At 40.4% G+C, this 27,870-nt stretch overlaps 1 protein-coding gene across 2 annotated transcripts; it reads right to left on the bottom strand.

Moving 5' to 3' along the window:
* Positions 1-123: 123 nt before the first annotated feature.
* Positions 124-25,464, bottom strand: LOC136748346 (synaptotagmin-4). Of its 2 annotated transcripts, none has more exons than XM_066702018.1 (5): positions 24,268-25,464; positions 11,462-12,471; positions 8,546-8,714; positions 4,454-4,620; positions 124-3,869 (listed from the first exon to the last, which is right to left on the bottom strand). In XM_066702018.1, exons 1-5 carry the CDS (start codon positions 24,410-24,412, stop codon positions 3,720-3,722), a joined length of 1,641 nt encoding a protein of 546 aa, XP_066558115.1. In that variant the 5' UTR covers positions 24,413-25,464; the 3' UTR covers positions 124-3,719. The 2 variants fall into 2 exon arrangements, with proteins under 2 accessions (XP_066558115.1, XP_066558116.1); XM_066702019.1 differs by lacking the exon at positions 24,268-25,464 and adding an exon at positions 17,360-17,485.
* Between the last annotated feature and the right edge of the window lie 2,406 nt (positions 25,465-27,870).

Here is a 27,870-nt window from a genome sequence, read left to right as displayed (position 1 = left end):
AGACCTACACAAGGCTGGAATGGGCTACAAGACCATCACCAAGCAGCTTGGTGAGAAGGTGACAACAGTTGGTGCGATTATTCGCAAATGGAAGAAACACAAAATAACTGTCAGTCTCCCTCGGTCTGGGGCTTCATGCAAGATCTCACCTCGTGGAATTTCAATGATCATGAGAACGGTGAGGAATCAGCCCAGAACTACACGGGAGGATCTTGTTAATGATCTCAAGGCAGCTGGGACCATAGTCACCAAGAAAACAACTGGTAACACTACGCCGTGAAGGACTGAAATCCTGCAGCGCCCGCAAGGTCCCCCTGCTCAAGAAAGCACATGTACAGGCCCGTCTGAAGTTTGCCAACATCTGAATGATTCAGAGGAGAACTGGGTGAAAGTGTTGTGGTCAGATGAGACCAAAATCGAGCTCTTTGGCATCAACTCAACTCGCCGTGTTTGGAGGAGGAAGAATGGCCCCAAGAACACCATCCCCACCGTCAAACATGGAGGTGGAAACATTATGCTTTGGGGGTGTTTTTCTGCTAAGGGGACAGGACAACTGCACCGCATCAAAGGGACGATGGACGGGGCCATGTACCGTCAAATCTTGGGTGAGAACCTCCTTCCCTCAGCCAGGGCATTGAAAATGGGTCGTGGATGGGTATTCCAGCATGACAATGACCCAAAACACACAGCCAAGGCAACAAAGGAGTGGCTCAAGAAGAAGCACATTAAGGTCCTGGAGTGGCCTAGCCAGTCTCCAGACCTTAATCCCATAGAAAATCTGTGGAGGGAGCTGAAGGTTCGAGTTGCCAAACGTCAGCCTCGAAACCTTAATGACTTGGAGAGGATCTGCAAAGAGGAGTGGGACAAAATCCCTCCTGAGATGTGTGCAAACCTGGTGGCCAACTACAAGAAACATCTGACCTCTGTGATTGCCAACAAGGGTTTTGCCACCAAGTACTAAATCGAAGGGGTCAAATACTTATTTCCCTCATTAACATGAAAATCAATTTATAACTTTTTTGAAATGCGTTTTTCTGGATTTTTTTGTTGTTATTCTGTCTCTCACTGTTAAAATACACCTACCATTAAAATTATAGACTGATCATTTCTTTGTCTGTGGGCAAACGTACAAAATCAGCAGGGGATCAAATACTTTTTTCCCTCACTGTACATGGGCACAAACTCAGGGTAAGACATCAAAAGCAACATCACAGTACTTTGGAAAGCAAATGCCTTCAAATACCATAATATCTACTACAGAAATACTGTCACTATTTTGAAAGCTAATCACATGTTCTGTCGACCAGTTTGTCTCAACAAAAGAGTAAAAGGTAGAAATGGCAGACAAATCTGGTAGCTTATACTATCTAAAATTCTTATAAACTATATGAATGGTCGGAAATGTAATTAAAAAAAAAGTGCACATTTTAGCACTGATTTTGTATTTTGATTCTGTTGTCTTACCACTTTATTTTCTCAGTTTAGGTGTCAATATTAGACTTTGATAAAAGCAGTATATAAATCAATAACTTAATATAAAAAGTCAGGCTTTCCATACATTTTCAGCTTCACAAACTGTTAGATAAGAATTATATCCCTGGGTCCCTGAATGAAAAAGAGGCCACCAACTCCCGATGTTTGTGCCAAAAAAAACAAGCATCTGAGGAGCAGGGCTACCAGGGAAACAACTGCTGTATCATGAAGGAGTGCTGGCTCTGAGGACACAGCCAATCAGTGATGCCGCTCTGAAGAGGGGCTTTAAGGTGCCTATGAGGCATCTGCACATGAGGGCTGCTCACATTTATGGCACAGTATTGGACATGGCCATGCCCCCCCTCCCGGGATACTGAAACCTGTACATGGTACCAAGTGGGGGGCTGAGACAACAGGTACCCAGCCAGGTACTCTTCCTTGAATGTTAAAATAGTTATGCCACCTGCTGTGAGGCTTCTCATACTCTATATAAGCAGTGGGGCATCTCCAGCATGGCCTGGGCAAATTGGTGACCTAAGGGGTGTCCAGGATTGAGGATGTATACACCTTAGAAAGTCCTTGCCACCAAATTAAATCACTCTTACCAGTGCATCTGAGATGAGCCCAGGCTCTGCTGGCCCTGAAGGACTGCTGGCTGACTATTCAAAAGGTGACTGGCCCGTGCCCCAGCATAGGTCTTCTTCAGGAGTCTTCCAGGGTCCAAGCAAGTTAGGGCACATCAAATCCTTTAAGAATCCTGTGAATATGATGGTTAGAACCACTGCCTCAGCACCTTGCATGCAGGTGAACACATCGGATAAGAGCTCGGGATGGATGACAGATGGGTCCAAAATGTGGAGACCTGGGAATGCCAGAAGGCTCCTGGATCATGGAATGGAGTTGGCCACAGTATAGAAGAGAGACCAATGTGGATCCCTACTCCTTTGGCCAGTGCACTTCCTGGTGGTGGGATGCATGCCCCAAGAGGGAGTCGGGGAGGATAGGTGGGTCAGACCCGACAAACTCAGAGGCAGTTTCCAAAAGATTAATGGGGGGAGTACTCCTCTTCCAGACAGTTCTTTAGGGGGCTGTACACCTGCAAAGCATTGTCTGGGAAATCAGGCAGCCACTAGCTTCCAGTAGCTTTCATGGTAAAAGGTAAAGAACACAAAAACTCAGAATCTCTGGCTCTCTAAACAAAAATGGAGACGACCCATGAGAATTCTCTCCTGTCTCCAGTGGATGTCATTTTTCTGGAGGGAGGTGGACCCCTTGTCATCTGTGACTAAGAGTGGTCTTCTGGTAGCTTTTAAAGAGAAATGCAGTGCTTGTGTTGGTGGCCACTATTGCATCCACAAATATTCTCTTTTTCCTGCTAGGCACAAATAATAGAAAACCACACCCCAGTTGACTGGAAGGAAAGAGGGCCATATGTGGGGATGTAATGATACCTGATAATTAAGTGGTTTCTATAGCCTGTAAAGTTTGTATTTTCCATTTTGTAATTTGGAATATAAACTACATTGTATTTATTTATTTTTTAAGATATAGGTGAAAATCATTTACAGCACCACTACGTAAGGAGAAAAGTAGCCATGATTGTACACAGGTGGAAGGTTGTCAGATCTGGGTACATTCTCTATAGCACATACATAATTCATATGTACACCAATGCACAGTCCCAAAGAATAATAAAATAATACATATACAAGGATTCACATATGGCCAAGAATGGGGCTGACCAGAACTACTGATATTCAAACATGCTGTGAGTCATCCAATTTAAGCTGCTTAATAAATATGGCAGAAAACCAGCATTGCATCCTATCAGTAGTTCTCGATTAATGACCCATCTTTCATTTTTAATTTGTGTAGAAATCCTACATCAGCTGCACCCAAGCTATTTTTTTTACATACCATGGCTCAAACTTATTCCCTCTAAAGTATGACTGGTTTCCTTTATTTCTGGTCCCTTCTAGTCCCTGCTATGGTGTTCATCCAGACCATAGCTGGCTTTGAACTTTCCAAATACACCTTGTGAGGAGCATGTTCTAGAAACAGGATCCAAAACGAAGGATCACGCGATTATGGGCCAGGTGAGGTTACAGACATACACAGTCACTCATGCCCCCCTGTTATTGTCAGTCTCCCTGATCTCCACTGCTCTGGGAGTGGATAACAGGCAGCCTGCTCCAGTGGGATGGGGTGGTCCGCGTCCTTGAAAAGCAGCGAGCCCCCGGTGAACCCTAAAGACAGTCGGGTTGGATGGCGTGCCAGCGGGCTGACTCCACCTGCCCCCTACAGCACATATCTTTCCAGTGGCCTTGTCCTGCTTCTGGAGCGTCATGGCCAATCAGCACACGGCCCAGAATGCTGCTTTTTGTGTAGATTCGCCCCTATTGAGAAAGAATACACATTGCAGTGTCAAGTAGCTATGGAAACTAACCAGCAGTAAAAATGTGGGCTGAAATGTTTCATTAGTCAACATATTTGCAATATTTTATAGTAGTATAAGTGATGTACAGTATAGAACTAATTCCAGGGGGTTTTCATTCCCTCAGTTACTTCACCTGGTTATTTTATTATCTCAACATTTACAAAAAAATTTTAGGGTATTTAACAGTTTGTGGCTTAAAAGTTTATTTTGATTTAAGTTACACCACCTGTAACATCATTTGCAGTTTGTAGCTGTAACAGGGTTCCTACTGTGTGTGGAATGAGTCTGTAATAGTGACATCTTTCACTCTGGACTTAATGGAGTCCCCCACATTAGTGAATGACTGATTTTGGGTAGGGTTTTTTTCAGGGATGTGCAAATCAGATTCTCAACCAACTTGACTGGAGTCTGACTGCACACGCTACATCGAGAAATCTTCATCAAGCAAATTGAGCGAATCTGACCAATACAGTAAGCAGAGTTGAGCTTGAGCACTCTGATGCAGTGGATAATTCAGAGTGTAAAACAGAGATCACTCCCTACCTGCATGACAATGAATTCCAGAGAGACGGGCAGCTGCTGGATCTCCCCAGGGGGCATGTCGAAGAGGAATGGGGCGTTCCACACCGCGTTGCACCCACTCGCCATCTTTGTTTCCTTAGAGCCAATCACCATGCCATCCTGCCGCAGGTTAATCACCACATAGTGGTCTAGGGGCACAAACAAGCAAATCCGTTCAGTGAATAACAGCTCGTTATGCAAAACCTTGTATAACAGACATGAAATCCCCATTGATTATCCCCATGTTATAATAATCGATTGGTTCCAGAGACCCAAAAATGTCCTCTTCAACACCCAAAATTCCCTTAATAAAGAACAGAATGGTATGTAAATATGAAAATCACTGAAATTCTGTATCAATTATGGGAGGAATTAGCCTAAAGTTATTAAGTAAATGACAAATAAATTATCTCTTGTGGTATGAGTCAGGGCTGACAGTTTTCTTTCATGCGCTTATCACAGTGTTAGAAAATGTATGTTATAATAAATATGAATTAAGTTGTAAAAACGCTAACAATAAATAACGCACAGATATGAAGAAAATGAAAACAGAATATTAAATATTAAACAGAAATAAAAAAGCACTACATAAGAAGAAATCACAGAAGAGAAAAGGTTGTTACAACAGGTGATGACAAATCTTTAACTGACAAACAATGTCTTAATCCTAACGTAATAAAACTTGCCAAAACAGTCATGTCTGTGCAGGCATTGTGGTGTAATGTGTGACGTACTTCTGGTGCAGATGATATACGATCTGACATTCTGTGAGCTCCTTTCTTGTAAGAGCAAAAATATGCTTGTTTAATGGAAAACAGATATGACAAAGCTTACTTATTTCTAGATTCCTTTTGCAGTACTGTGTCTCAGTTAGCAAACAACAGCAAGAACACAAACCTGTCCTGTCGTTATTTAGCATTTAAAGCTTGGTCAGATTCATTCAAGTTTTTCTTAAATTCTAAATTTTTTGGAAACAAAAACAAGGTCTTGCAGAAAAAGTGAAAAGAGGCTGCTGTACCACCACAGTATTTATTCAAATATAAGAACATAAGAAAGTTTATAAATGAGAGGAGGCCATGTGCCCCAACATGCTCATTTGGTGTCCATTAATAACTAAGTGATCCAAGGATCCTATCCAATCTATTTTTGAATGTTCCCAAATTGTTGCTTCAACCACATCGCTGGGGAGTTTGTTCCAATTTCCATTTGTGTCCCCGGGTCCATGTGTCCCTGCAGATCTGGAAAAGCTCCTCTGGTTTGATGTGGTTGATGTCTTTCATGATTTTGAAGACTTGAATCAAGTCCCCACGTAGTCTCCTCTGTTCCAGGGTGAAAAGGATAAGTTCCTCAGTCTCTCAGTAGGACATTCCCTTCAGACCTGGAATAAGTCTGGTTGCTCTCCTCTGAACTGCCTCTAGAGCAGCAATATTTTTCTTGAAGTGTGAAGCCCAGAACTGTCCACAGTATCCAGATGAGCTCTAACTAGTGCAATGTACAGTCTGAACATTACTGCCCTTGTTTTAAATTCGACACTTTTGACAATATACCCTAGAATTTTATTTGCCTTTTTTATTGCTTCCCCACATTGTTTGGATGGAGAAAGTGAGGAGTCCACATAACCTCCCAGGTCTTTCTCATGCATTATGTCTTCTAGTTCTATTCCTCCCATAGTGTAATTATAGTGGACATTTGTATTACCTGCATATAATACCTTTCATCTGCCAGGTTTCGGCCCACAACTGAATATTATCCAAGTCCCTTTGAATAGCCTGTGCTGCCGAGATTGTATCTGCTGAGCCACCTATTTTAGTATCATCTGCAAATTTGACAAGTTTGCTAACTATCCCAGAGTCCAGATCATTAATATAGATTAGAAAAAGCAAAGGCCCTAGTACTGATCCCTGTGGAACTCCACTAACAACCTCACTCCAGTTAGAAGCAACTCCTCTAATTGACACCCTGATATGATATGTATAGATCCTGAAACTATGAATTCCATTTTCTGCCTTTCCTGTACACATTTATATATTATAGTTTTTTTGTGTTTTGTAAATATGGAGCCATATATTATACAGTGAGGGAAAAAAGTATTTGATCCCCTGCTGATTTTGTACGTTTGCCCACTGACAAAGAAATGATCAGTCTATAATTTTAATGGTAGGTGTAATTTAACAGTGAGAGACAGAATAACAACAAAACAATCCAGAAAATCGCATTTCAAAAAAGTTATAAATTGATTTGCATGTTAATGAGGGAAATAAGTATTTGACCCCTTCGACTTAGTACTTGGTGGCAAAACCCTTGTTGGCAATCACAGAGGTCAGACGTTTCTTGTGGTTGGCCACCAGGTTTGCACACATCTCAGGAGGGATTTTGTCCCACTCCTCTTTGCAGATCAAGTCATTAAGGTTTCGAGGCTGACGTTTGGCAACTCGAACCTTCAGCTCCCTCCACAGATTTTCTATGGGATTAAGGTCTGGAGACTGGCTAGGCCACTCCAGGACCTTAATGTGCTTCTTCTTGAGCCACTCCTTTGTTGCCTTGGCTGTGTGTTTTGGGTCATTGTCATGCTGGAATACCCATCCACAACCCATTTTCAATGCCCTGGCTGAGGGAAGGAGGTTCTCACCCAAGATTTGACGGTACATGGCCCCGTCCATCGTCCCTTTGATGCGGTGCAGTTGTCCTGTCCCCTTAGCAGAAAAACACCCCCAAAGCATAATGTTTCCACCTCCATGTTTGACGGTGGGGATGGTGTTCTTGGGGTCATTCCTCCTCCTCCAAACACGGCGAGTTGAGTTGATGCCAAAGAGCTCGATTTTGGTCTCATCTGACCACAACACTTTCACCCAGTTCTCCTCTGAATCATTCAGATGTTGGCAAACTTCAGACGGGCCTGTACATGTGCTTTCTTGAGCAGGGGGACCTTGCGGGCGCTGCAGGATTTCAGTCCTTCACGGTGTAGTGTGTTACCAGTTGTTTTCTTGGTGACTATGGTCCCAGCTGCCTTGAGATCATTAACAAGATCCTCCCGTGTAGTTCTGGGCTGATTCCTCACCGTTCTCATGATCATTGAAACTCCACGAGGTGAGATCTTGCATGAAGCCCCAGACCGAGGGAGACTGACAGTTATTTTGTGTTTCTTCCTAAACTAAACTAAGCTAAACTACAGGGCCAGAACCCAAGGTATCCCTAGCAGACTCAAGCGCCTCAAAACCTGGCAGTGTTTAGCCCATTGCATGCTGTCCTAAGCAGAAACCAGTCCAGATTTGACCCAGCAAAACCGAAACATTTTATCCCTTACCCATGCAAACACAACTATTACCTAATTGATCGTATTTACACTGGGGTGGATGGTATTACTGGTTTTTCATCCAATTTCCTCAAAATGACTTCTCTCCCTTGGCTGCCCATTCAGTAAATGAGTAAATCTCTGTGATTGTGCCGAATCAGTTGAAAGCTGCTCAGTCTGTCTGAGATGGGAGCAGGAAGCAGAAATTGTGAGTAGAGATGGCTCCAAATCAGCCAGAGGATTAGGAACAGTGAGACATTAAAATAAGAAGATATTAAAACAGGTGATCCTCTTTAGTCCCCAGAGTCTGTGAACTGCCTTTAAATCCTCCTGCTTTATAGCTTAGTTAAAATAGATGCTTAGTTTTAGTCCCTGAGCAAAACGAGATATGAGTCAAATGCAGGATTTATATGAAGTCACAATTTCACTTCACAGCTCATACAACTCTGTTCTGTAATGATCAATTCTGCTGGAATCCAGAGCCCTCACTAATGGCATTCAACCCAAATATGCTCTAATCCTGCAGGCTGGCAATCCAAGCACTGATCTACACAAAACACCTCCTTCCGCCCACCCTGCTGCCCTGCACTGTGAACCCCGGCCTACCGAAACAGTCTGCCACTGAAAACTCAGCCTTCCTCTCTGAATTCCAGCAATTACACTCCTCTTTTCACTCTCTGATCCCCCAATCCACTGCTTTCCACACGTCAGCCTGGTTGCATGCAAGCTATACAGTTTTTCAGAGACAGACCGTGGGGGAGGAATCGAAGAGGCTGTGGTACCTGGTGCCCCTGGCATGCGGGTGAGCTTCACCAGGTTCTCGGCCTTGCGGACCATCACTTTGATCCTGTGCGCCAGCGTTTGGTACTGCAGCAGGATAAAGAGCTGGCCGAGGGGCCTGGCGCTGGACATGGAGGTCCGCCTGTTGTATGCTTCCTGGGAACTCTGACTCTGAAATACAGGGGTCAATGGAGACTCATTTCAGCTGTCATTTTTCCATGGTCAGGATTCACAAAGTCAGTCAGAAATTAGTTTACCAGTATTTATCTATTTACCAGTAGTCATCCCAACTTTCATGGACGCCCCACTATAGTGATCAATACTACATAATCCTCTCTTACATTTATCTCCCTAAGCTACTATTTTGGTCAACAGCTGAATACACCTTTACAGCCACTTTACAGTTATTATTATGTCTCTATTATGTGCCACATATTCTGTTGATTTGACTCTGAAGACTAAGACAAAATGACTGCATACAGACGGGTGACAAATTAAAGGAAAAACCTGAATAAATGAGTGGCTGAAGTCAACACCTTGAACTCGTGATTCATCAGACCAGGCCACCTTCTTCCATTGCTCCATGGTCCAGTTCTGATGCTCACGTGCCCATTGTAGGCGCTTTCGGCTGTGGACAGGGGTCAGCATGGGCACCCTGACTGGTCTGCGGCTACGCAGCCTCATACGCAACAAACTGTGATGCACTGTGTGTTCTGACACCTTTATATCAGAACCAGCATTAACTTTTTCAGTAATTTGAGATACAGTAACTCGACTGCATACAGACGGGTGAAAATTAAAGGAAAAACCTGAATAAATGAGTGGCTGAACATAACGAATGCAGATGCCTCCAAACAGGTGTGATGCATGATACAATTAAGCATTTAACATCCTATCATGCTCTGTGGCATGTATAAAACTGCTAAGCAGGCCCAGTTGACCTCGATTTTGGATCAAGATGGAAAGGATCTAAGTGTCTTTGAAAGAGGGGTCATTATTGGGGAACGAATGGCAGGAGCTTCAGTCACACAGAAGCTCAACTGGACAAGTGTACGTGTTCTGGACAAGTGTACGAGTGCATGTGTGGCGACACCAAGAGAACGGTACAGGCCTGACTGCTTCACCCCTAGAGTGAGGGGGTCTGGGGGCTCTGTTCCTGGCATGGTTTGGGTCCACTTGTCTCCTTAGAGGAAAGGGTCACTGCAAATCATTACAAAGTTACTCTGAGGGATCACCTTTATCCTATGGTGAAACATTTCTATCCTGATGGGAGTGGTCTCTCCCAGGATGACAATACCCCCCTCCACAGGGCATGAGGGCTCACTGAATGGTTTGATGAGTATGAAAATATTGTGAATCATATGCTATGGCCTTCGCAGTCACCAGATCTCAACCCACTTGAACACCTATTGTAGATTTTGGGCCAACGTGTTAGACAGCGCTCTCCACCACCATCATCAAAACATCAAATGAAGGAATATCTTTTGGATGAATGGTGTTCCATCCCTCCAGTAGAGTCCAGAGACTCGCAGAATCTGTGCCAAGAGCATTGAAGCTGTTCTGGTGGCTCGTGGTGGCCAACACCTTAATGAGACACTTTATGTTGGTTTTTCCTTTAATTTGTCCCCTGTCTGTAGCTACATGTGATAAAATGCTTGACTATGCATGAATATAAATGTAATGTTGAGAGTATCAGAATCTGAAAGCACTGGCATTTAATTCAGAAAAAACTTTAACAGCATTAACAGCGCAGCTTTAACTTAACCTGCATCTCCAGCTTTGACAGATTACAAATCCAATTGGCATCACAGTATGTAGCAATCAAGTAAAGCAGTGCACATATTTTTCAGATGTATTATTGTATCTGCTTCCATAGTCAGCATTTAGCTTCTTTATTTGACTAAATGCTATTTTAATGACCTTTTCCAGGAACAGGCAGTCAGTTAAATGAATAATGTTTATTAAATGACTACCCAATTCTCTTCCAGCTCACAGATGTGCCTCTCAGTCACAAACAGAACCTCTGCAAGGACTGTGCGATCCCTCCCCCAGAATTTGTCACTCCATGCTTGGCAGGGTTTGAAATGCCTCTGTCAGAACTGTTAGCAGATATTTCTCACAGATTCCTGCGCTAAACTGCATTATGGCATTTACAGTCTCCACTGTCAGCACCTCTCAGTGTTTTCATTTGGCCTTGGACTTTCTAGAACAGCTTGTTAAAAGGATGTCTGCACAGAATTTCCCTTCGAGAAAAAATATTTTGAGAACGATTTAAGCGTTTCTTGTTCTATAACAAGTGAGCTGATGTACAGTCTATGATTATGTCATTGAATACTCACAATGTTGTGTCCACTAAAAATAAAGTATATTACATAAAGCTCAATGAAATTATTTCGCCTGCATACACAATATTTCACATCCATGCATAACTTTAGCATTCTTTGATGTAATTATGTTACCTTTTAATAAATCAGCCTAAAAGCTCTTTTTATTAAACAACTTGCAGAAGACCCATTAGGAAATGATACACAATTATACAGTCCTTGGTAAGTAATAAAATGGCAGTGAGGCATGATGACAATCATGATGACAGTGCCAACAACACTAAAAACAAAGATTATGTTATATGGAGTACATCAATCATCATTAGATCATTGTCTTTCATAATCAGGATGTCTCATTTGTACGATTTATTGCAAATATATTCTCATATATGTGTTCAAGAGCCCATAGGTACTTTAATGCATGGGTTTTATAAAGCGCGTGGTTCACTGCAGGACACAATGCATTTGGAATCAATACAGGAATGGAAAAGTTAAACAGCTGAGATGATAACAAGAACCTTGGATGCTGATGTGTCTGTTTAAATTAAATGTAGGAACTAAAGCCTGGGGAAAATGTGTTTTTTCTTCACTTACCTTTTTCAGTTTGCCTTTGGAGAGAACAAGTTCCCGGTTGAAGGTCATGGGCATGTTGGACTCCCACTCTACCTCTCTACAAGCCAGCATCACCTCCCCCAGATGAGTGTCCCGCAGGCTGGGGAAGTCCTTGGCGAAGACATTCAGGTGGAGACAGCACTCTTTCAGCTCTTCCACCGAGCCCACTTCGAACAGGAAGTTCTCACGGAATTCGGGGCTCAGGCTTCGGCGGCGCACCGAGGTCTGCTGGCGGTTAGGGCAGTGGGGCAGCAGACTGAGGCGCACATAGACCCCCCCCAACTTGCGGCGGGCGCTGACCAGGCTGATCACCGTCACTGTGAGGGTGCCCTGTGCTGGCGAGTACAGCAGGCTGAAGTGGAGGCAGGGGGGTGGCTTGGGGCTCATCTCAGACAGCTCCTCGGGGAGGGTGCGGGACTGACGGACATTTTGGGGGGGGAATAGCCGGGTGCCCGAACCGGTGAGCTTAGAGCGTTCGCTGTAGATGAATCCATCCCCCGTGACAGTGCAGCGCCTCTCCAGGGCCCGTTTGGTCTTAGAGACCAGGCTGAGCTTGGGGATGGATGGTAGGGAGGCCCTGCCATGGAGACAGGGCTGGTAAGGGGGGCTGGGCTCATTAGAGGGGCTGCTTAGCTGCTGTAATGGGAATCTAGACCCAAGCTCTGAAGAGGATCTGGGGCGCGGGCTGGGAGGCGGCACACCGAAGTCTTGCTCCGATGGCGCCGAGCAGCTATAGGCGGACGGGAATGGATAGTCCAAGACATCACCCTCCAGCTCCTCATACTGTTGCTTGATGGGAGTGGTGCTCGCTGCGGCGCTGGAGCAGGGAGAGAGGTTGGCACTCAAGTCCAGTACCACTTGCTCAGTGGTGGGTGGAGAAGCTTTTTCTTCTTCGGAGTGGGACTTCCTGCGCCGCCAACAGATGATGCATCCAAGGATGAGGCAAAAGCAGAAGACAGCTAGACCGACGCCCAGCAGGACCTGTAAGTGCACTGTGCAGGAAAACAGGAAAAGACCCAATTAGGCGGCACACACTGGCCATTGAATCATTTTCAACACATTTTGCCTAGTGTATAATTTATTCCTGGATAAATGTGATGGAAAAGTGAAATCTGAATGAGGTCTCCTTCTATTTCAAATCAAATCAGCTCTCGGGGACTGAAAACAGTTGGGACTAAAGACACTTTCACACATGGTTTGTCTAATTATTCAAATCTTTATTTGGTTTTGTTTAAATTGTTTAAGTTCTTAAAAAGTCAGGCACGCTGTGTACCATAAACATAGTCCAGCACATACTGATCCTGTTAATAAGGAAACCACAGAAGTGATGTTATAAAGAATGATGAAATATTCATCATTCCTACTGTGGTGAGGTGTTACTAATAAACTGGACAATTTATTATATTTTGGTCTTATATTTTTCTCATATTTATCTTTTGTTTTGCAGTTCCGATGCTTTGTAGTTCTTCATTTTAATGCTTTATTGGATTATACAGGAAACATGAATGGTAACTTATCAAGACTAATTGACTCTTGGAAAAGCTGCTTTCACTACCAGAATCTGATATAAAACAGATTGTCATAGCAAACATTTTGTTAAACACACATATGTAGAAAGTTATACATTTCCATACAGGAGACATTTTTTTTTTGCAGTCACACAAGAGAAAATGGCCCAACCACAAATTAAATGCATGTTGTTTTGAATCTGAGGTAAGTAACAGTTCCCTTCCTATAGTCCCTATTGAATTGAGGTATGTAAAAAGAAAATATGACAAACTTTTAAACTTTAATACCTTATTCAAAATTATTAAGGTTATAAGGATTGGAACATGGAACATAAAGAACATTGAGATTTTTTGGTCTACCTTGCTAGTTTGTTTGTTAGTAGCTAGAATTCAGAATTGAATCCAGGATTTTACTGAAGGACACCAGACAGTTAGTATCATGCATGCAGGACCTTTTTTAGATTTCCATTCTTATTGTCTCTAATACATTTAAGTTTTTAACTGTAATGTGTGCATGATTTCCCCCCCCAGGGATATTATTAGTCTGGTCACGTTGTGTATATGCAGAACGTTGTATGCTGTATGCATCAAGTGGTGGCACCAATCTGAGAACAGTCAAAGTCACATTTTGGGTTTGAGGAAACAATGGGAAACGCAGACTGCAATGCAAGAAAATACATCAGTGGATATAGAAAAACATATAATACTGGATGCAGAACTTTCTTGCAATTAGTATAAGGCATTTTCGAGGTAAGAAGACAGTGGGAGGAGAACAACAGTATAGTGTGGAGGAGTGGGCAAGCCTGGTAATGAGGCAGTGAAGGGGAGAGAGAGAAAGTTCACTCAGGTCAGTTAGGATCCTGTCCATTAGCACAATTCTACCCCCACTTCAGACTGTGACTTTGACATGAGACCTCTGTTGACTTCTGTCATTTCAGCTGGAGCTTAATCAGAAGAAAATGGATGATGTTTAATAAATGTGTCTTATTCAGATAAATGTAAATTCTTGAGCCGCTGGTCTTGCACAAAATTAAACAAAACAAAAACAAGAAATGAATAGCCTTCAACCAAAGAAAGTGGGCCGACATTTGAAAAGGACAGTCACCAAACTTCCTTATAATCACTCAAATCACCTATAACAATGCATACCTGCCTGGGACACCCTGAATGGCTATTTTAAAGCAGCGTAAACAGAACCCTCATACTCATTTAAAATGGACACCTTTTTAAACATAATGAGTTCATATGGAGTCACAAGAGAGAGGCCTAACTGGCAGATGTATTGTGGTGTGGGGTTGCTTCAGCTCAGGAACTGAAAGCCTTTACCTGACTGAAGGAAATTAAAGCCAGACTGAGATGCTATCTAATGCGTATCAGCTGTTGCTTGGTATTTCAGAACACAGACAAAGACAGAATTTTGAAAAAACAAGACCAGAAACAAAGTTCTGGAATATGCATGAAATCACCTGGACTCTATCCAACAGAAAAGTTATAGGTGAAATAAATCTAATTGTCTTCATTCATCATGGTGGGGGAAATGTGTTGTAGGAAATGAATAATATTTCCGCTAATTTATTTAAGGGATTTCACATCACCAGACAACATCACGGTATTCTTCCCGTCACTGAAATAAAACATGCATTTGATTTTACTTAAGTGCAATTTCCAACAGGATTTGGAAGGTTTTCAAGTCTATTGCATTAAGCACTGATCAATAAAGCAATTTTGTTCCAGCAAAGATTCAACGCTAAAAGATACTCACTGTCGTTTCACTTTTTTTATTTTTTAACCTTGACTGCTATACCATGGTTATGCTGACAACACAGCAGTGGAGGTAGGTTACAAGATAAGGTGTGTGAAAAAGTGGACTGTATTGTAGTCAGAAATGGTCTTGAGGTTGAGAAGACTGGAGAATTCGAGCCAACCAAAATATCAGAGCCAAAGGAAGAGTGATTGATCAAAACACAACAAAAACACAATTAACAAAAAGGCAAAATGAGCAGGCCTTGCCAAGATTTCATTGGCCTCACTGAGTTACCTGAGGTAAAAAAGCAATTGATCTGAGTTTTATATAGCTGCAGCCATCTACTTTGGTGTCTGATTGGCTGATTGACTGATTGATTGAATGTAAACTACATCTATATTCTCATGTCAGTCATTGGATGGACAGGTCCAATAGATGGTAATAATTGTTGACAAAAAAATAAAGGTGCCAATACACATTTTTACACCCAGGGCTAGACAAAACATATTTTGACCTACCCGTAAATTGGAAAGTAGTGTCTTACTGCAGTTTCATTTTTTTTATAAGCCACTTTCTACTACAAAACACGATACATTTCAGACTTGTACCCTATCATTTTTTGAAGTTTTGATTCAGTCTAGGCCCTAGTCTACAAATCTTGTTTGACACCTGCAAGGAGACAGCACCCAGCACATTAACTAATCTTCCCACATTATGACTTCATACTCAAAACTGACATTGAGATCAGAGGGATCAAAATATATTAAGTACATTAAGGTCTGAGAACATCTAGTTTCCATTACAAAACAATCTAACTATATTTTGGATATTGTGTGATTACTGTTTTTGTTTTCTTTATTGATTTTGGTAAACATAAATAAAGGTCTCTGAAGGACACTTTGTGTTTGACTGAGGATTTTTGTTTTCTAACTACTGTCAAAACCACCTGCAAGCACTGGAATTATTCGTGGGAGGCCCTGGAATTAATTTATATTTTTTTCCTTCAGTATAACTGAAGGAACTTTATCAATGTTTCATTCAGAATTAACAAACATTGTAATAGGAAATAGATAAGAATGCACTTATGTCACAGTTCTGGCAATACAAACCACACATATCAGGAAACACGCAATCTTGATAGATACTCTAATCTAATGTTTTTGTTGCAAAGTTTCCGTCAACAGTGCAATCCTGCCAAAACAATGGCCTCTTCACCAAGTGCTGATTACTGTACATCAAGCATGCATTCCTCAAATGTTCAAGAACACCGTGACTGTCAGAAAGATGTAGCGAACTTCATAAACCTAATGCATATTGTCTGTTGACTTCAAAGCCTTCTACATTTCTTGAACAGATTGACACAGCCACACAATTCGGCATAGGTAATAGACCTTGGTAAATAATAATAAAAATAAAATAAATACGACAAAAACACAGTTTGAGCTGTGATAAATAAATCAATAAATAAATACTAAATAGATTATTGTTATTATTATAATTATAAAACATATAGCAGCAAATAAAATGGAAAAAAAATCTGGATTAACCCTAGATCCAACAATAAAAACAACGTGGCACATTATACCAACGTCTTCAGCCAACTAGCAAGTATAAAACAACAGGCACCATTTCAAGATTATAGTCTATATAACGCAGGATGGAGGTCCTCAAATGCCTTTATCCTGGACCTCTTATCAAAACCTAGAAAAACTAAAAACAAATTAGAAATTAGTTGTAAAGTAATTTCCATGTTTGTTCCAATGCTTGTACTTCATTTGGATCACAAAACTCTTCAAAGGGTTTATAAAAACTGTAGCTTATCTCATGTCCACTTTCTGCACCTCTTACAATGGAAATTAAGTGATTCAATTACAGGCCATGAATTAGGCTTTAAAAATGAGTTTGCACCCTTTTGGAAGTCATGTTGTCCACGTTCTACTGTCTGTGAAGCGATGATAGTTTCCTTTCTCAGAGAATGGAAACAATTTGAAGGATGACCTGTCCCATTACCTTAATAACATGCTAATGATTACATTTAAACTTTGTATTAATTTAAAAAAGTGCCTGGGATACACTGCAGTAGACAATCAATGTAGTCAGCAAATCTGTATTTCTTGGCAGGATACACCATTTCAGGGGGGACCAATAAAGCCTTCGTTCTGCTCAATCTATACAAGATGGGCAAATAAATAATTATGTTAGAGCTGTGGCTTACATTTTGAGAGAAAGCTCATTTTAGAGTCGAAGACGACATTCAAATATCCTCATGAAATCATCTAAGTAGGCTACAACATAGCAGTACTTCAATATGCAAGTACCCTATTCGTAAAGGAGCACAGTGAGTCCCCATTCATGCACCTTCCCCAGCACACTGCCCTGCAGTAAGAAGTCCTGACTTCTAGTATATTTGGAGCATTACTAAAGCAAAGATCAGAGCAATAACCAACAAACAATATAGATAGTGATATCTGACAATATGAATGTTCAAGTATTGTACACATCCCTTTTCCTCATGGAAATTAAAATAATAATACAAAAGTTTAGATGGAGTTGGATTATTAAATTAAACACACCATATCCCTACACGACATATGTAGTGATGAATGCGAGAAAGCAGATGATTCTTACCTTCCAACGCAAACTGAGGCATTTTTTCTTTCATAATTGGGTCTCGAGTCTCTACTGTATCCATCCCACTTTAACCAGATGCGGTTGCACTGGGCTGAAGGGAAACCCCATCCTCTGCCTGCATTGCAGGGCTTCCCTGTGTGAGTGAGTGTGTTAAGTGCGCAGGAGCTCGCAGGCAGACACTCTGACAGGCGTCCAGCCAATAAGAGCGCAGCTGATGGACCAGCAGCCGCACAGCACAGGCAGGCGGCAGGTAGTCCAGTCCCTTAAACCCACACTAGGATTTGTGGTTTGTGTCTGTTGTTTTGCATCAAAGATAAATCGTATATTATTATAGATTACAAGTATATTTGTTAAAGATCTTGAAATATGAATGTATAACAATTTGGGGAGTCGCTTAATTCAATTAACTACATAAAGCATTAATGTAAGTTTTAGTTTCAAAGTAAATGTAAGAAAATTGTACAGAGAAATCTCCTGAATGCATATCGAGGTATTATTGTTGTATGTTTTGAACTAAATGTATACATTTAAAGTACAATGTAGTGATTTTGTATATATTTATTAAACGCCTATAATAAATTTGGAGCTACCCCTGGCGATAATTCATAAAGTCTCAATGATATATGCTGGACTGTACACTTTTACACTGATTACATTAGGAAAAAGAGATGACACTGCTCTGTAGGCAAAAATGAAACTGACCAGTGCTGCAAGTCTCTGCAGGCAATCTGGCGCAGCTCTTTAAAGTTAAGGGAATGGAAAGAATATGCCAGAGGTCACATTGCATAGAAATTACAAATCCATAATTTTATGAAATCCACGTCACCTTTTTAGGGTTTAAGACATCACTTTTTTAATGTCTGAACATTACTCATATTATTTATTTATTTATTTATTTATTTATTTATTGGCAGATGCCCTTATCCAGGGAAACTGGCAGTTTACACAAGAAGCATTTTGTAGATCCTCATGTATTGGATTCTAAGCATAATCCAATTAATAGCCAACAAAGACCCAACAACCTGCAACCTGTCAGACAAAGACTGCAATGGTGTTCTTCACAGGATTTCCTATAGTTGGTTTGACTGTGTTTTTACACTGCAACTACCTGATGGACTGAATAGTTTTACCCCTTGTCCAGAACATTATCAGATCCTTACTAAGCTCTTTTCTCGCTCTGTAAACAGCACATATCAGTTGCTTTGTGCCAATAAATTACACCCTACAAGGTGGATAAGTATGCTTTCATTCCTTTACCATAGTGTGATTTGAACAGCCAAGATCTGATAAAATAAACTAAGTGCAAACAGAAGTCTTTTCCTGAGGTATGTGACTACATAAAGGCTGACACAGCAGCTTTCAGTAAACCTCTATGTGACTTACAAAATTTGATATTATAATATATATATATAATAGATTGGTAATGAACACTGTTTTCTTTTTGCATGATAAACAAGTATGTGCTACAGGAGTGCACATGTTTACAGTAGTAATGGAGGCAGTGATGGTTCTAGAGAGGTATATAGGGATAAAATTAATAATAATAATACAAAAATCCGGCTTCCCCAAGACATGTTTTACAACCTCAGGGTTTTTCTTGAGACCTCATCTAGTGCACATCAGTCCCCCAGTCTTGGTGCAGCATGTGCAATCAGACACTTGTCTTAGTCAAACTGTCATCTCCAGCACACCTGTCCAACTAGGCCCAAAAGGTCACCAAAGCTTCTACTCTTCATCAAAAGACCTTAGAAGGCTAGAAGAGTGGTGACCTTTCATCGGCCTTATGAACACAATCAATCCTATGAAATCAGCTCCCCAGACGTTGATATCTGGAGACTTATCTGAGGATAGAAAGGATATTTAAGAAGCAGGGTTGGAGGCATAGACTCTCTTCTCCTAAACACAGTGACAGATGTGTGCTACTCATTTGAATCTGGGTTCCATCAGAGACCTGGCAAAAACACAACAGAATCAACTTAAAACACTGTAAGAGGAAGAGGTTTAGTATTTAGTTCTGTTTTCAATGAGTTCAGACTCCATTCCTTCATAATCTCCAGATTGATGCAAAACAAATCCCCTCTCCTGTGCACAAATGATTTCTCTTTCAAAGCATGTGGTCAACTTCAAATTGACTTCAATAATGTAATCAACCTAATTACCGAATCTGGTTTTCTGTGCCCCTCGATTAGCCTTCTGTTAACATGACTACATGCTCATGCTTTTAATCAGCCTGACAATTTGAAGGGGAGATTTCATAACTCAATATGTATTTCGCATGGAATGTAGCTTTCCATTCTTGTTGCATTCTGACAGAAAATATAAATTTACAAAATCAATTTACTGTGCATTCAGCAGAGGAGATTTCTCAACCACCATGTAAGTGGCTGTTGCTCTTCCTTTGGCTCTAAGTACAGTCTTGTGTGAGATCTTGTTGTTTTTTGGTTTTCTTTTCCTCTTAACAAAGAAAGACATACATTGAACTACCAGACAACATAATTATCTCAATCGAAAGAGCATTTTTGATTCGGAACATCTGCTCTCATGATATTTCTCTGCTGTAGGTTGATTTCAAGGCAACGCTCTGGCAACCTTAGTAGCATTTATGTAGAAAGGCACATATGTGGGGCTTTTTCTTGTATACCAACAACATGTATTACTTCTTATTAAGATAAATGTTTCTCAAGTAACTGGCAAGCAATTGCATTTTGCTCATACAGCTCTGAAAGCAAAGAAATCCATGAGCCGCAAAGTGAAATAAGTAGATAACAACACCTATAATGGTACACCTTATAATCTATGTAAGCCATCTCAGAGGCTGGCATGCTTAAACACACCATATCTGTGACTCGGTGAGAGATACAAGAGCACTCAATGCATGTCAAAGCTGAGAATAGTTCCATTAAATGACAAATATACCTTACCTTGCAAATGTATTAGAATATAAACAAGTAAAAACACTACAGCAAAAAAACATTTATGCATTTTACAATTTGTAGCATTGAAGTCCTTCTTATTGTATTACATTAGAAGCGCGTGTACTATATTAGATTAATCAGAAGTATTTGATCATAAATCATTTGTATAGCTTCAGCTATAGAGTCTGCATTTCATACACACAATAAATAAAAACCGCAGAATCAACTTGAGTGGTAGTACATGTATGTACAATTCAGTTAGGTATTCAAATCACAGGATGTCTTGATTAATGTGCTAAAAGGTTTTCTAGTTTTTAGATCCAACGCAGTAAAATTTTAAAGCATCTGCCAACCTTTACAAAGCAACAGAAGAACTATACAATAACTATACAATAATCTGAATTTCTGCAAATGGATATTTAGTATCCCATGTATGTTACTACAAGAGGGAAGGTAGAGAAATCAGTTTAGAACACAAAGCCAAGCCAACTGAGATCATGAAGTCTGGATGAGAGGAGAACTCATCGAGTCAATAGTTACAGCATTTGTCCTTTGTTTGCATCCAAAATATCTAGGCTTTGTCCCCTTTGCCCCACAATTTGACCCTCACCAATTGAAAGACTCTTTGAAAGGCCAAGCTCTGAAAGCTGTCGACTGGCTTTTCTCAATCTTTAATTGTTTATTAAAAGGCACAAGCCTGCTGCCCACACAGCACCCATTATGGCGATGCCTGTCACTTCCCATTATCAGCATCATCCCACACACAGCCTCACACTCACAGCGCATGAGGGGATATTCTTGTCAAGCTGCTCACTGGTTTGCAGGAAATTAATCTCCCAGAATGCTGTCACTTGGCAAAGATTAGGCACCTATTTGTTATGCAATTACCCAATCCTTGTACTCTTCAAAACTACTGGAATGACTTCCCTCATTTCATGCTTAGACCTCATTCTCTAGGGTTTCAATAGATACTCCTTGTGTGTCGCTTTTTTTTTATTTTTTCCACCTGTACTCAGATGCTTTAAGTTCCTGGAATTATTAGTTCTGAAAAGTAAAAAATACCCATATCCCTCTGTAACCTTTTTTCATTTTCTTCTTTACTCAGTTATGAGCTTTTGCGTTGGTTAAGAAGACTTTGTGTTTAATATCAGATTAGCTGTAGGTCAGTGGAGCCCTTTTCGGAGGTCCTATGTGACCCTGCATAATAAATAGGAATCAAATCAGTATTTTAATCTTGCTTGTTTGTGTAACTTAGATTGAAGAAGAATGCTTAATCTCACCTAATATCCTACCTGTGTATTGTAATTTTAAATATAATGGCTTCTGGTGAAATTACATGTCATTCAAAGGAGAGCTGCAGGGAAGAACGAATTTGTATGCACCCATCAAGCATGCATTATTGTCTAGTGATGTGCTTGCTTGAAACAACTGATATCTGGATGACTAATCCTTGCAAGTGTATTCCTCTATCCCCTCACCCCATATGAGGCCTTGCTTGAATGATATTGCTTTATATAATAACACTTATGTAATGACAGAGGTTTGAAATGATTATTTCCAGTGGTAAACAAGATTCTCCTTTTGTTGTTTGTGCAACCAAAGATTGAAAAATGCCATCATGAGGAAATGCTATTCTCACTTGTCCTCACTTTCGAGGGAATCTACACATACAGCAGCCATTTTAACATTTCCTCACTCAAATGCCCCAGTTAATGACACCCCTTTGGTATCCTCCACTTGAACATTTTCATCTTTGAAAACACAATTTAGTAATTGATTAGACCACCTGAACATTAATCTAAATATATCCCTTTAAAAACTACTGTCTTGTCGAGCAAAGAATACTATCTAAAATGAGATGAGAGAGTTTAAGTAATTCAGATTGTCAGAAGATATTTTTTCATAAGCATGTATTGGTACTAAACAATATTTCTCGCACACTGTACAAAGGTAATCAGACTTGTATTCTGCAGCAAAAAGGGAACATCTTTAATAAAACCCTGCCTATAAAGAAAATATCTCAATAATATAAATGTATTTATTATTCAGAAAAGTATTTTAACCCCCCCACCAGTCCTCACTGGTTAAAAAACTGTAAAGCGTTCAAATCCTATACACAGAAGTCATCAAAGTGTATTGTGTCCTGTACTGACTATGAATATTTGATGATTTTCTGCTTGTCAGATTTTGTTTACAAAGTTTACAAATTTCACACACACCCACAGCAGTTTCCTTTACTTCTTGCTCATACAGACACCAGTACTCCAACTCATTAGTACCAAACTTCATAAGAAAGTCCTTTATAGGAAATTAAAGGACTGAGACAAGAAACAATTATGAAAAGCTGGGAAAATTCCTACTTTTTTAATAAGACATTTAAAAGATGGAAAGGTGACTTACCATGGGTCAAAGAACACATATGTCACCATAGTTGTGTATCCACAATTACTCTTTGAAAGGAAATCTTTCTCTGAAGGAAATCCAAGACTGAATGTTTGAATGGAATAAAGGCCACAAACAACAGACGCAGAAGAAATGGTAGATATGCAAAAACAAGGTGGTCAAGGCAGAAGAATGAAAATTAAAATTAGATAAAAATACAGACAGTTAAGTCCAAGATTCATCCTAGAATTGTTTGCAAACTAGAGCTCATATTGCTGCTTATATGGCATTTTATTTGCAGATCGGATCTCTGCAAACCAAAGAAAAGGGGACAGAGAAGACAATTAGGAATTAAATTGCAGTCTCATAGCGGTCAATCAGGACCTCCAAGGAAGCTGTCCTGCATGCCTTCAAGTATCTTTTTATATACATTAGCATATATATTTTTTAACAGTACTAGCATAATCTAACTTTGTTTTGCCTTCCTCATTCTTCATTAACTATGCAAGAATTTACAGTGGCAGAAATATCCAAGTCATATTTATAATAAATGTTTGTGTGCGAGTGTGTGTGAGTGTGTGTGTATATACTGTAGCATGCAAATGTTTATGTGACTTTGATCCATATCCGACCTGACACATTGATCCTTATTCTTTTTTAACAATACCTTAGTCAGCTTTGCCATATGCTTCATTTGAAATTATAGTCTAGACCAGATTAAAGCTTTGTCCCAGCTCCAATCATGAATTGCAAACCTGTACCCCTCATTATAAGTAGTACAAAGTGGCATCTGATCAAATAAACTGGGTCAGAGTACAGGCTTGTAATTTGCGATGTGCAGGTAGGTAAAATTTTTGATTTGGTCTAGGTTTATCTCTGAAAATGTCAAAGAGCTAAAACATGACACATCATTCTGAATCTGCATCTTAGGCTTTTAACTTTACCATAACACAAAATTGCAAAACTTAAAAATTCTACACGAATGCTGTTGACCAATACCTGACTATCAAGGCTATTAAAACATCCTGTTTAAAAGGTGAAATTGAATGCCTTTAATACCTGTCTCAAATAAAACCTTTAAAAATAATCTAAAAACATGTAAAAGTGATTGCAAAGGATACAAAGAAAGCAATGTTGTATTTTTGTCAGGAACAGCAACCATTCACAGAGAATTCCCAAAAATTTTGGGAAACATACGTATTAAAGATCTCATTCAAGAGAAAAATAAAGTCGTCACACAAACACAAGAGATATGCTCAGTAAGAAATATTCTCAGTAAAACATTAATCCTTCACTTCTATGACTGGTGCACTTTTCTAAGACTGGATTTAAAAATAAAATAAAAGCTTTTCTTCAGAAAGACATAGTTCAGAAAGGGGATATCCCTCATTGGCAACTAGACCTCCATCATCAAAGCACTCCAGTAAGTGAACAATTCCACAGTGTGTTCTGGGGTAAACTCGGGTTCGAACAGGAATTCGGGTTAACATCGAGGTGGACTTGCAAAGCTATTGAAAAAAACAACACTGCCCTGCAAACAACAGTAAACCTTAGGTGGACTAAAACAACACTAAAACAGCATACAGAGAAGGGATTAAAATGCCATACCTTCTAGATGTTTGTTGAGTAGAACCTGAATGAGCAGCCAGATGAAGAGGAGGACAATGATGCCCTCTATCATGCCCTTGCAGCAGAAGAGCAAGACTGACTGCCACAGTGGCTGCCCAGGGTACTCTGCATCCCAGTAAGGCATCCTCCAGCCTGGCACACAGCAATTATTCACTCTTGAAGGTGTCCCGCTATAGGCATACTATAGCTCACTGCTCCTGGTGTAAACACCTTGGCTCCCTTTGTATTGTCTTCTCCTTCCTAACACCTATGACTGAACATCTCAGCCTCTTCTATTGCAGGCAACAGATATTTTTCCCGACCCACCCACTGTTCTTCTTCCCTGGCCTCTGTCTTCTGTTTTGGGTTTGACCTCTTTCTACTCCTCCCCTCACCCTCTTCCCCTCTAATTCTTCTGCTTCTGTTTTCCTCCTCCCCTTCTCTCGTCGCTTCCGCCTTTTTCCCCGTTGTCTCTCTGAGTTGCCTGCTCCCAAGATGCCTTTGAAACTCTTCTTCAGTGATGTAGCTCTCTTTGGAAGTCTCCCCTGCCTTATACTGCCTTCATCTTCTCCCCGGCACACTACACAAGCAGATCATATTCTGCTGCTGCATAATTCAGTTGTTTGTTGGGTAGCTTTGCTTCACCCTCCTAATTCACCTGACAGGTAGAAACACTGGCACATCAGAAAACCTACAGTCTCCCAGGTCCACAAGGAGTTTCACTCTATTAAACAGATTGAGGAAATGTTCAGGAAAACTCAGGAGCTGCTTCTGTGTAGAATCAAATATCTCTATTGCAGCGAAAATCAGTAACTCTTTCAATGCAGTCTGACAGTCCTTGTCCTTAGAGGCTGGGTAAATCTCTCTCGGCCATATTGCCGATGATCCAGATTCCCTCTTTTCTGCCTAGTCTGTCTTGCAAATCTCAGCATCCCGAACCTTGGCTTTTTACCAAAACTCCCCCCCCGCTTATCCTACTTTTAGATTTCATGATCTGAGGAGTAGGTGTACCTTTCAATGGGAAGGTTATTGAGTTGTGTCTTCTCGAGTTGCCCAGTCAGGATCCTGTCTGCTGTCTCTGTCTCTGGGCTGGCAGCCCCTCTTTCTTGCGGAGAGGGAGAAAGCCCGGCAGACTGCTGGTTGGAAAATGAGTGTGCCTGCAGTTTTCAGGATCCCGCAGCTCCAGTCTCAGATCACTGTAGTCCCCCCTCACCTCCCTCCTCCCCCTGCAGCGCTTTCCCTCACTGAGCTGCAGCTGTCGCTTCGATTTGCAGGTTCCCTATCAGCCAGGCCCACCAGAGGGCTTTACTCACACTGCAAGAAAGCAAGAGCAGCTCCTGTGCGGGACAAACTGCACTGAAAGGCTAGAGACGGGGTGAATAGATTCCAGTGCTGCTGTGGAAACATCGAAGAAACTCAGTGTTTTTGAATAACTTTTGACCCCTTTCATTCCTAGACTGGATCACAAACAACAAAACAATTCCAAATCTGTTAAACCCTCTACAATTGTATTGTTTCTCAACAGGACTTTCTCTTCCAAGTAATGTGTGATGTGATGTGAACATCACTCATCTTCAAGAACAAAAGAAAGAAAAAACTATATTATTAAGAAACATTTATATAACTTTTATTCACCCAGTTTTGCTTCTTTATTACTAACCATTAAGGTGCATTTTCAATTTAATCAATTTAATCTGCATTAAACTTGTGCTGTTAAAATATGGCTTTTATGTATGGCATATATATAGTCTAAATAGATTGAATTGGCAAGTTTCCTCATTCAGTGTCTTTGGCTGAAGCGGCAGTTTCAGTGTCTCTGCGAATATGAACTGCCCATTTTCTTCCAACACTTGTATGTGTTCTTTATCCCATTAGAAATCACCATCTATCCTTAAATGGAAAGTTGGTCATTAGGGCTGCAGCATTCAAAGAGCTACAGTTTTCTGTCGATAAAAGGCAGCTACAATAGATGTAAAAAAATCTAGTTAAAACTGGAAAAATACATTGGAATTGTAAACCAAGATAGTATTATTAAAGTCTAGTAATGCATCCCATAATATTATTTTGCAGGTTTATTAAAAACTCTTAATTTTGATGTTCTTTCCAATCATTTGTTTTCTAAATTCCAACAATGGACTAATGGCAGAACATTTCTTCTGTGCACCTCTAATACTTCCACTAGTATTTGGCATAGTTATTTAGGAAGCTTGATTCGGTTAAAAATAAGGTGATGTTAAGTTGATGTGATGCAGAACAATTGTATTTCATAGTGTGTGTGAGTGTGTGTCTGTGTGAGGGTGAGGGTGTATGTGACACATCACATCACATCCACAAAATCCCCATCCTATAAGACATGCTCCACAGAAAGATTAAAACAATCATTTGATTTCTCATGGCAGTTTTTGAATTTGAATCTGAGGTCTTTTACCACAGCTTTAAGGCACCATCTAGTGGTAACATGTAAACAGACAAGTGTTTCCCAAGACCCACTGCCTGTGGGTTTTCATTGCTTCTGGGCTCTTGATCACTCTCAAGATTTCCTTGATAAGACCTTTTTTAAAATTTAATTTAATTATCTTACAATATAATTTAGTATTAGAAAATAGCCTGTTTTCACGTTCGGGGCTAAATAAATAATCCTAATGGTTATGACACCTTTGTCAAGTTCATTAAACATGTCACACACACAGCATATCAATATATTACCACAGCTTTGTGTGACATTCCAGAGTTGAGAGCTAAACATAGTTTTAATTAAAATATGCATTCTGTCAACAACATCCTGTGTTGTCCATGGTTCTGAGAAGATCCATAGAAGCAACAACCATAGCAGAAAGCTTATAAAGGCAGACAGTGTGAAAACATGTTCAGTTCATTAATCCTTTTATACTTATTTTATAAGATGCCTATATTGCAGATTCAGTAGTACAGCAAGATAATATATCACCTGACTATGAGGGGAGGGCCTAACTTGGCTATACATGGTTTTAAGACCAGGTAGGAGAGGGGGAATGTGAAGCTCTGCAGAAACTCTGTAATTTTTAACCTAGAATACTGTATATACAGTTAGGTCCATAAATATTTGGACAGTGACACAATTGTCATAATTTTGGCTCTGTATGCCACCTCTATGGATTTGAAAGGAAACATCAAGATGTGCTTTAAGTGTAGACTTTCATCTTTAATTTGAGGGTAGTTACATCCAAATTGGGTGAACAGTGTAGGAATTTCACTAATTTGTATATGTGGTCCCTTAAATGGTTTGTGGTTTGTCTAAATACATTTGAGCCCCTAAAATTGGGGGGACCAAATACAAAGAGGTGTAATTCCTACACCGTTCACCCAATTTGGATGTAACTATGCTCAAATTAAAGATGAAAGTCTACACTTAAAGCACATATTGATTGTTTCCTTTCAAATCCATTGTGGTGGTGTACAGAGCCAAAATGTAAGCCCTATTAAGACATAGGCAACAGTGTGGAGTAGTGGTTAGGGCTCTGGGGGTTCAAATCCTGGGTGGGGCAATGCTGTTGTACCCTTGAGCAACGTATGAACTCCAGTTGGGTACAAGGGTGTTAGCTAAGTATCTGAATTATTATTAAA

Source organism: Amia ocellicauda, chromosome 4, assembly GCF_036373705.1.
Source record: "Amia ocellicauda isolate fAmiCal2 chromosome 4, fAmiCal2.hap1, whole genome shotgun sequence".
Classification (NCBI taxonomy): Eukaryota; Metazoa; Chordata; class Actinopteri; order Amiiformes; family Amiidae; genus Amia; species Amia ocellicauda.
The sequence above is the reverse complement of the archived record's forward strand: the minus strand, read 5'-3'. Positions and strand labels throughout refer to the sequence as shown.